General features: G+C 43.3%; 2 protein-coding genes across 2 annotated transcripts; both read right to left on the reverse strand.

Moving 5' to 3' along the window:
• Positions 1–313: 313 nt before the first annotated feature.
• On the reverse strand, positions 314–3,566 carry c1qbp (complement component 1, q subcomponent binding protein). The gene is made up of 6 exons (XM_075487202.1): positions 3,178–3,566; positions 1,763–1,913; positions 1,590–1,683; positions 1,353–1,448; positions 1,125–1,250; positions 314–1,043 (listed from the first exon to the last, which is right to left on the reverse strand). The coding sequence occupies exons 1-6, from the start codon at positions 3,428–3,430 to the stop codon at positions 894–896; spliced, it is 870 nt and encodes a 289-aa protein (XP_075343317.1). The 5' UTR covers positions 3,431–3,566; the 3' UTR covers positions 314–893.
• Positions 3,567–4,350: 784 nt separating this feature from the next.
• dhx33 (DEAH (Asp-Glu-Ala-His) box polypeptide 33) lies at positions 4,351–10,877 on the reverse strand. Its single transcript, XM_075486415.1, has 12 exons — positions 10,533–10,877; positions 10,130–10,290; positions 9,800–10,027; positions 9,526–9,696; positions 9,096–9,281; positions 8,853–8,964; positions 7,886–8,045; positions 7,680–7,768; positions 6,858–6,985; positions 6,511–6,714; positions 6,333–6,419; positions 4,351–5,886 (listed from the first exon to the last, which is right to left on the reverse strand). Exons 1-12 carry the CDS (start codon positions 10,741–10,743, stop codon positions 5,578–5,580), a joined length of 2,046 nt encoding a protein of 681 aa, XP_075342530.1. The 5' UTR covers positions 10,744–10,877; the 3' UTR covers positions 4,351–5,577.

Raw genomic sequence — 10,877 nt, forward strand, 5'->3', positions numbered from 1 at the left:
CTAGAGGCAAAACTGCTGATTAAATTCCAACTGAATACCTCCCACCGCACTCTCCCTGTACAAGGATGTATGAAGATAAAAAAAAAAAAAACACCTCAGTTTTTGTTCACGCATTTGGGGACAACGCAGTAACAAACCTGCCGAGTCTTTGGATAAAAATGGTGTCGTTCTCAGGTAATAAATAAAGAAGAACTCTGATATTCACATTATTCTATACTCCACTTAATCTTTGCCATGTTACACACTGGAACTCTGCTTGCACTATAGCCACACTGTCTGGATTTTTTTTTGTGTAAAATAGAACAGATTCATATACCGGTGTCAAAGTGTTTTATTGGACAGACTTCCCACCTTCTCAACACGCTGACAAACACCACCGACATTCACCGTCAAACCTGTATCAGCCAACATGAACACTCTGCGACCCATAGCCAGCCAGAGGTAAGACTCGAAGCTTTTGCAGCTGTAAAACTGAAGGCTGTCACGAATAAACTACTGAAAACTGATCTTTCTTTATTAGAGTTGAGTTGTTGGAGCGGTCACAAAAAGCTGATCGCACCGTATGAAACATCCACAGCTGAGCCAAAGACTGGAAAAATGGGACTGAAAATAGTTTCTGCACATTGTCACTGTGGCTTTCGTACATTTAAACTATTTTAGATAAGTTACAGAAAAATAAACCACATTTAGATGAAAGAGGAAACCATCTATTGCCAAGTATTAACGTGGCAAGTGCTGCCGACTGTCACAGACACTAACGCAAGTCATCATCGGTCTTTAGGGCGCCAAACGTACGTCAATAGTTGAGTGCTTTAGTCTTACTGTATCATTATATCTCCACCTTTGTCAGGATGTGCACTGAAGAAAAGGAACAATTACATTCATGTCTATCATTAGTTACATTTGACAAAGCCTTGGAGATCTTCCAGAAACTTGATGTACTCTTGATGCTCGATGGCGGTGCTCAGCTCCATAAGTTCGTCAGCAAAGGTGTTGTCGACCCCGCGGTCAGCCAGGAAGTCCATCAGGTGGTCATACAGCGCCTGAGAAGAAAAGCGGGAGTTCTGGGCAGGCAGATTCTCAGCCTTATATGTGCTACATTATGGTTTTCTTCCATTTCTTACCCAGTCCAGAGAGTCTGTGTTGAGTGTGTAGCTGGTCTCCTTCCAGTCTGAGTCGCCCTCCGGCTGGAAGCTGACCTCCCGAATGGCAAAGATGTCGCTCTCCTCCTCACCCTCGCCGTGACTCACCTACAACATGCAAATTCAGCTCGTCTATTCATCCGAAAGGCGAGTCAAAGAAAAGCTGCGGGCCATTTATGTCGGGTTGTTTCTGGTTGAATTTGTTCTTACCTCATCTTCGGGAAAATGGCAGTCAAACACAAGCAAATGTTTCGCAGCCTGTTTGGTCACTTCGACCACGAAGTTGGGCGTTGACAGCAATTCTGGCTGCGGAGGGAAAGAGAATCACCAATTTAATATTCTAAGTTCAACGCAATCGGCCATTATCCCATGATTTTTCAGGCCAATGCACGGCTCATATCTTTACATTAACAATTCGATCACAGAGGTGGGGAAGACGAGACTCACCTCCTCCTCTGCTGACTTCTGCTGCTGCCCTTGCTCCGCCTCCTCCTCAAAGTTAGGAGGGATGCTGTTGTTGACGTTAAATGAAACAGTAACTCTGAAAAAAGAAGACGAGGGGTGAGTGTGTTCAGTGCCCAACCTAGTCTACAAAAACTGCCCGATTGCAGCAGCCTTACTTTTCTCCAGAAACCTGTCTTGTGAGTTTAGCCTCTGTGCCGTTCATCTCCAGCTCCCATCCTCCCGACATCTTCGGAAGGGTTTTGTTTTTCTGGATCTTTCTTTCCTCTTTGATTTCATCAGACAGAAAGTCGCCAAAGGCTTTGTCACCTGTTTAAGAGAAAGTCATAATCTGTCTTAAGCCGCTGATAAGGAAGCTACGCTTATCCAACAATATCCAACAGCATCTAAAGGATGCTCATTCAGATTTACTTGTTTCGGAGACAAATAATTAAAACACTGATGTAACACAAAACAATTGTAAGTAATAGCTGACCTTTCCAGTCTTTGAAAAGCACATCTTTAAAAACCTTTAAAAATATATATTAGAAAGTCTTGAAGTACTTGCACCGTAGATGATACGAGCTGTTAAAATTGTTTTGAGACATACTGACACACTTATCTTTCTAATATTTACCAATTTATACAGAATAAAGCAAGGCAAGGCAAGTTTATCTGTACAGCACAATTCAACAACAAGGTGATTCAAAGTGCTTTACAGATACATTAAAACAGTAGAAATAAAAAGAATGATCAACAAAAAAGAAAGAAATAAGAACAATACATAAAAATCAGATAAAATCAGTAGTTAAAATGTGATTAAGTTTTGAAACTCAAGCTTCAGATTTGGAGCTTTGTTCAAACGCAGCTGAAAATAGGTGTGTCTTCAACCTGGACTTAAATACACTGAGTGTTTCAGCTGATCTGAGGCTTTCTGGGAGTTTGTTCCAGACATGTGGAGCATAGAAGCTAAATGCAGCTTCTCCATGTCTGGTTCTGACTCTGGGAACTGATAAAGGACCGGATCCAGATGACCTGAGGGGTCAGGAGGTCACTGATGTATTTTGGTCCTAGACCATTCAGAGCTTTCCTAGACCATTCAAAGCAGCTGAATGAACATTCTCCAAGTGTGGTGATCCAATAATTTTTCAGGGGTGGGGGGGGTTGTACTTGGGTAAAATAAAGCAATATTGGTGTATACTTATACTGTTAAACTGGACATATTGGATAATACAGATGCCCTACTCATCATTTATTTTGAGTCTGAGTCATGACCTTTTGGGCTTAAACTTCATATTATGTGAGAGCACATAAGACTAAATATAAATGAGCTGCTGTGAGTTTTACTATCAATTTTTTGGCAAGTAAATAATTCGTCTTTCAATTTTACCGGTGACAGCTTTTGGTCATGTCCTTCAAGGTGAATACCATCTTTTGAAAGCATGAGGATGCTGCATGAGGACTTCAAGCGAGGCACGCAAAAGAGCCAAATTTAATTTGCGTTTACCCGTCACGTGTCTTTATAAAAGTCTTCTTACGCTGCTGACATGGTCGTCAGTAATGGTCAGATAATCATGAAAAAATGTAATGTTACCTTCCGTGTGCAGCCCTCCGCACCCACAAGACACGGACGGACTCAAAACTTTTGAGCTGAACAGTTTGGGCCTGTATCCTGACGAAGCTCCGTTATTCGTCAACATCCACAGAGACCGGGTGAAGGGCCGGGTTGTTGCCGTGCTGGGAGAGCGTAGCGTCGGACATCTGAGCGGCAGGGCTCGCGCTGTGGTCGTTGCAGCTGTAGGGAGGCGAACAGCGGCTCCCACCGCGCGGACAACTGACTTCAACATGACTGTGTAGATATACGAAGCTGCTCAACGACAAAATGGTTTAGTTTAACGCCACCAGAAAAACTGCGAGCCCAACCGGCGCTGCTGCTTCAAGAAGACACAGTCAACACGTGTGGAAGGACACATTGACCTAGCGTAACTATGACCTTTGCACCGGAAGTAGTACATTAAAAGCGAAAGAAATTAAACTTAAAATATAATCACTCAATTTAGAATCAATATTAGATATAAGAAATATTTACACTATGGCAATACAGTGTAAAGTCTAGCCACATTTTTATTAAATAATCTCTTTAAAAGTACAACTTATGGTAGAAACAATAGCTCCCCCTGTGGCCACAATAAACATGCATTGTAGCGCCTGTAATTATGTCCTCAGTAACGACTTTATAATCGTCTTTTTTGCCCGAAAACAGACTCTGAAGTCATACGATAGAAAATAAAGCAAAAGCCCCCTCCAATATGGGACAAAGAGACATTAAAATCTAAATTAAATATGCATCATCACAACAACGCCAGTCTGTCAGAGTCTAACACACAGGGACACAGGTTTGCTGCACAATAAATCATCTACATAAAATAAACTGTAATATTTTGGCTAAAGTGGTCGTGGTCATTCTGGAGGACAGTGTTACATCAAAGTTTCAGCGTCATGAGGTGAAACAGTTGCATCATTTAGAAATGCAACCCTGCTGCCAGAAGATGGAGCTGTTTAATATGTTAAAACAGCTTCAGAACTGTCCGGAAACCACCATGCTTTTGCCATTATTTAATGAATACATTTCTCTTTGTAAATAAAAGAAACTCATCAGGGGGCAAGACATAAAGTGGCAAGTGACAAAAGGTTATAAAATGTCTAAAATTTATACTAGAAGAATATCACTGTGTCAGAATTGAACAGAAATTCTAAAACAGGTGGAAAAGATTTTTTATTAGAAATTTTAAGAACTGCAGTCATTAACATATATATATGTTCTTGATAAACTCTTCAAATGCATGCACTTAATCTTATAAATTATAAGCAGGCATGTAAAGTACATTTATGTTTTTCCTTAAATGGCTTTACTTACAAACCTTAAGAAGGAGCTCTAAAAGATACAGTAAACAAAAGTACAGCATAGTTTGACGATTCTCCGCTGGAACCTCGGATGCATTTGGTGTTTGCAAAGATAAAAACATTTTACGTAATCTATTCAGGCTACGGTATATATTGTACAATCCTGAGTCCAGTGTAAAAAAAAAAAAAAAAAAAAAAGTAGAGGACCGTCCATCCTGTTCTTCAAGATGATGTGATTTACAATCAAAGCATATTGAGGACCTGAGTGATCAGATCATTGACCGTCATCTCCATGCACTGCAAACACTGGCTGTCGGCGTACATGTCTGTGTGGGGGCTGAGTAAGGATAAAACATTTCAGACCATGGCCTGGAGAGAGAAGGCATGCAGATTCTCCTGACATGCATGTTACTCTGGACCAAATGGGGATGCAATCAATGAGGAAAAACTGCATGCACAAACTAACATGGCAGCGACTGAATGTAGATCATTTATCATTGTGAAACGTGAAAAAATATTTTAAGTTAATTGTTCATGTTTTCGTGTTAATAGATTATAATAAAACTCCAATCTTTGCATATAGAATACCCTTTAAGACCAATCTTTATGAACCCAAAACTCCTTGGTGAGAACGTTTCAGACGACATAGCTTTTCTTAGCTATTTGAAGGCAAAGAGGGTCCTTTCTATGAAAGGAGCAGTAGAAATCAGCCTGCCACAGCGTTCTGAACGCTGTTACGTAGTTGGTTTGACAATTCAGTTCATGAAATATATGTGGAGCTGCACTTTGACTCTCCTGAGTCAAAATTGTGCTCTCGAGAAGTTAAAATGCATGCAAAATAACTGCTGCACGACATCCGAAAAAGAGTCCCTTCTCACTGTTAAACATATAGATAGAGGTGAAATGCTGTCGGGCAAAAGCGGTGCAGCTTTTAACGTCTGGATTACAGTCTGGAGGAAGTCAAAGTTACGAAGCTTTGACATGCAGTGCTACATGCCAGATCCATGTCAGCTTGGAGGTAGAGGAGTCCCGGGAGGTTAAAGGACAGAAAAGGTTTGGCTATGACTTGCAAAAAGAGGCAGGCGTCCTGTTAGCTCTTTGAGAGGTGCAGCTTGCGGCTAAAGTACTCTGGTGCTGCGTCCAGCAGCCAGTCAGCATCCACCAAACACAGGTCCCTCATGTAGCAGCGGGAGGTGTGCAGCAGCTCATTGAAGATCACGTATGCTGGCTTGGCCTGAAAAAGGACAGAAGAGGGGTGGATGGCCACGGGCTGGTGGGTGTCCAGAGCCAAGTAGCTGCCATCAGGCTGCAACTCCGCAGCGTTGACGAACATCCCGTGGGCGAGGCAGCGGCGAACGTTTCCTGTGTCTGCTCCACACGACTCGAGTTTCAGATTCAGCTGAGAAAACAAATATATTGTTTGTTATTTAAAAATAAAAAGAACGCCAGAGGACCTCATAGTTTTGTCTACTCTAATCTTGGGTTAAACCAGTGATTCCCAAACTTTCTCTGCTGGGCCCCCCTTTGGTACATAAGAGAATTTTTGCTATTTTACCAGCAATGCTGGGGTAGAGCTGTGGGTATATGACAACAACTCTCAGCACATGCATCGGAGCAAAAAGACACTTGGAATTTGATATGAGCTCCCTCATTCAACTACATACAAAACGGGCAAATCAGATTTAAAACTTGGAAGTGATAGTCTGATTTCAGTGTCCACACAGACTTTAAAATTCAGATATGTCACATAAATGTGGAAAAAAATGGATTTGAGTCATTTCAGCCTGGTAATGTGAATATAGTTGATAAATCCCACTGTAGTCACAGAGAACAGTGGATGTGTACCTTAAGGCAGATTTCTCTGAGCTGCGCCTGGACATCTTTCACCAGGCCCATGTTCCTGCTGTTGACAAAGTTTTCCCGACACCACTCCTTGAACAGCAGACATTTGACACGTTATAAAGTTAGTAAAAGTATTTCTGCATTCTATTGAGTCGCGCTCAATTTCTTCCATCGACCCTACCTTGTTACCGCTGACTTTCTTGAAAGCTCTGTAAATGTTGAGCAGTGTCATATGGTCTCCTTCGCTAGTTGTGAACTTCCTGCGTGCAGTGAGCACCTCTTCCCGCCTGGCCGGAGGGTTGTAAAGCACCGTGTCCACCGACAGCAGCGACACAATGCTCAGGACCTCCTCAGAGCAGGAGAAGTCCGGGGACAACAGGATGGTCTGTTAGCAAGAGCACACACAAGGGAAGTGTTAAACTAAATTTCTTTCTGTGTTGTTTTTTTTTTTCGCCCCTCTTGTGGTACTGTGGGCTACTGATGTCCAAATCTACAAAAAAGTCGGAGGATTAAATAAGGACATTGTACCTTGGCATATCTGGGCTCCAGAGGGAAGCTGGCCATCTTCTTCCCCAGAGTGGTGAGGAGAACCTGCCCGTCTTTCCTCTCCACAGCTCCCAGCAGCTCCAAATGATCCACAGCGGACCGGACGGCCTCTGGGATCAACAAGCCACAAGAATATCACTACACCTCCAGGATGTACCAGAAACACACTCATGATTAGGAATAGGCCGGTTACCGGTTTCAAGGTATTCCACGGCATTAAAAAGTCAAGGTTTCAAAACCACTAAAATTTTCTGTCATACCGTCCCTGCGATATGAGCCCCCCGAACCCCCCCGTCTGTTTTTTGGTTGCCGCGTAGTCGTGCACCAGTCAAAATTTGTATATTGGCACGCGCGGAAAACGACAAACAGGATGGACCAATTCGAATCCAGACTCAGCAAAGAAGTGCGGCACAGGCACCTGTATGACACTGCAGATCCAACATATTGACCACGTCAACTCCCAGAACTCGTTGATGGAGATTGGCAGAACTTTGGGGAATTTGCTGTTGTTTCATTCACTGGAAGTGGCTTTGAGTATTATGAAAAGCGCTAAATAAAACCGATCTATTATTATTGCATCCTGAAAGTAATAAGATAATTCCCAAGTGTGTCCACCGAAGCCCACTATTTCATAACTAATGGAAAAGTTTTTTTATTTTTCTTGTTTTTAAATACAGACATTCAAAATACACATTTTAGAGCTGTAATCATAATACTGTGAAACTGTGATATTTTTGCCTACGGTTATAATACCGTCAGAATCTCATACCGGCCCATGCCTACTCATGATCAATGGCATCTTACCTGGAGAAGGCTTGGACATAAAATCAAAATTCATCACATCCGGAATCCCCAGTGCCATGAGCTGCAGCATTACACTGGCCAAGTTACACCTACAAGATGCACACACGGAAAGAAGCTATTCAATTGCTCTGACAGCGAGCTGCAGACCAGCACACACTAAACTCAGCTTTATCATCTGTGTGTAGCCCAGAGACTTTGCATCCTACCTCTGGATCTCAGGCACAGTCATTGGGATGAGGCTGTCAAATTCCTGCTCCGTGTAGAGACGGTAGCAGGAGCCGGAGTCTTCTCTGCCAGCCCGGCCCGCTCGCTGCCACGCCTGCGCCTTAGAAACCCGCTGCACCGCGAGCACCTCCAAACCGCTGTCTGAGAATCACAAGACATGAGCACAAATGGATGAAATGGCAGAGATAAAAATCACTGTGCATTATTAATAAATAAGGTAAATATAAATGGGTTATAAACAGTCATAACAGTACAAAGAGTTGGTTCCTAAAGTAAAATACAAATAAGAGGACGTACATGTGTGTTTACATGAACCGAACACTGACGTTACTCTGCTTGAAGTTTCTATCTCTCAGAGGTGAAAACAAGAGCACCAGAAGTGCCATTATCAGAAAACAAACTATTTCAAATGATGATGGATAAGGAAGAGATATCCAGAAATTCCTTTTTCCAACAGTTGGAAATGTAATCAAGATGTTTCAAAGTCATAAGACTGTTCAGATGTAACCAGGAAGCATTGCTGGGCAGAAACTCGATGAGAAGTTTGCGGAGGCTGGTGTACACTGTGTAACCAATCAACCACTAAAACGCAGTGGAGGTTTGATCCTGGTGTGGGCTGCTTCGCCGCCTCTGGAGGCTTTTAGTCTACCTCAACAAAGGGAAGATGAAAATAAGAGATGTGCGGGGAACTTTAGAGCTATAGCACTCTATGAGAAAATGATCCTTCTTCTCACTTTATTTATTATCTCTGCCAATGTTTTACGCAGAAAATTTCTAAATCACTGGTTTCAAGCCTTATTAATACATCCTGATGTTTAGACCCAAAGTGTGTGAATGGGTTCACAATAAGGGGCTAAGACCCTTCCAAAGAGTCACAAGATAAATAAAAGGATAAATAAGAAGCAAATAAAAAGGAGAAATGTGAGTGTAAAGGACGAATCATCTCACCTGGACTGAAACGTTTGGCCTTCACCATCCCCGTGTCTATGACGTATTTGATCCCAGAGATTGTAACTGATGTCTCGGCGATATTGGTGGAGAGGATGACCTTCCTACAGCCCTGAACAAAAGTGGATGGAGATGGAGATATGAAACAATATCAAATGTACCTATATTTTAAGAACAACAGTTCGCATTAATGTAATTTTTTCTACACTGATGATTTCATGTGGGTTCTACTGTTGAATTTACCTTTGGAGCTGGCTGAAAGACCCTGAGCTGCTGTGCTGGGGGAAGGGATGCATACAAGGGGATAACTACCATGGGCCCGCAGCCGTCAGGCAGATGCTTGGCGATGTCTCGGCACGTTCTTGCCAGAGCCTCGATCTCCTCCTGGCCCGTCATAAACACTAAGATATCATGGGATTGTGGCGCTTCCTGCGCACAAGCAACAATGACAGCGTGTCAAAAGGATTCATCACACTTTGTGTGCGTGCACCAAATCTGTTTACTCAAATGTTCTTTACGATGCTGAAGCAAAGAGGGTCAAGTGTTTGCTTGGCTTTAATCTAGACTACTTAAATAAGTGAATCAATATGAGAAGTCTTTTTTTGTCAGGAATCTTATTTCAACACATTTCTAGTAATAACGAAGTTTCTCTCCCAAAGATGCTGACGACTACCTGATGGATCTGGAAGATAGAAACAAGAGCAGCCTGCAGATAGTCTGACTGGGTCTGCTTGGTGTAGTAGATCTGAATGGGGTGCTGCCTCCCCTCCAGGTACAACACAGGCGACTTGTTGAAGTACTCAGAGAACAGATCCACATCCATGGTGGCAGACATCACTATCACCTGGGACAAAAAAGACGAAAGAGAGAAGCTGCCTCTCAGAAGTCTGAACAGACCATTTCACAACATCTTATGGACACCAGGGGCACTGACGCCATCCTCCTACCTTCAGTGGAACCTTGTTCAGCTCCCTGCGCCTGCGCTGAGCGGTCTTAACCACGCCGAACAGCACATCAGTGTGCACAGTGCGCTCATGAGCTTCATCCAGGACCACCACAGTGTAACGCAGCATTAAGGGGTCTCCGATGGCCTCGCGTAGGAGCATGCCATCAGTCATGAACTTCAGCTTCGTCTCAGAAGAGGTGACATCCTCAAAACGCACCGTGTAGCCAACCTAAAAGGAAGACATGATCCACTGTGGGTAAATAACATTCAAAATGTGCACATGGAGGAAAGAGAGAGAAACATCACGTAGACATGTGGCTACTGTCAATACCAGCTTTCCGAGTTGAGTCCTCTTCTCCTCTGCCACCCTTCCGGCCAGAGAGATTGCAGCAACTCGACGTGGTTGAGTGATGGCAATCATGCCCTGTCGCCCGATGCCGGCCTCGTACAGATACTGAGGGATCTGGGTGGTCTTCCCAGAGCCAGTCTCACCTGGCACACAGGAAAGAAGGAAAGGATTCAATTAAAACGGACAATACAAAAGTATTGAACAGAACAAGATGTTCAGTTATGTGTAAAACAGCTCATTGAGGGAGGAACAGCTCCCATAATCTAATTATAAACGAAATCTGACCCAAAGTTACAGCCTAATCTATAGTTAAAAGTGGGCTCCCCTGTAAATGAGCGGCTATTGTTGCAGCAGTAATGGCTAACTGCAGCTTCGGGTGGTTTACCTATTACAATAGCATTGTTAAGCTGTCTCAGTTGGTTCAGCAGCTGAGGTTTCGCCTGGTAGATGGGAAGCTGTTTCCTCAGGACGTCTATCGGAGTGGTCACATTTCCCTTTCTAGGCAGCAGCATGCCAGGTTTATTCCTCTCGAGGCGGAAAAACACGGACCCCGGCTTGAATTTTTTAGCCGGAGGAGGGTCGGGGTCGTGGGGCATGGTCTGGAGGAAGTGACGGTGACAGCAAAACCCCTCCGCAGCCTTTCCTTCGATTCTTTTATGTCCAAAGAAAATTTGAAAAAGTTTTTTATCTGTGCTCGCCGACAGACTGGCGTCACTGCGGATGTTTTGCT

Source organism: Odontesthes bonariensis, chromosome 16 (genome assembly GCF_027942865.1).
Source record: "Odontesthes bonariensis isolate fOdoBon6 chromosome 16, fOdoBon6.hap1, whole genome shotgun sequence".
NCBI lineage: Eukaryota > Metazoa > Chordata > Actinopteri > Atheriniformes > Atherinopsidae > Odontesthes > Odontesthes bonariensis.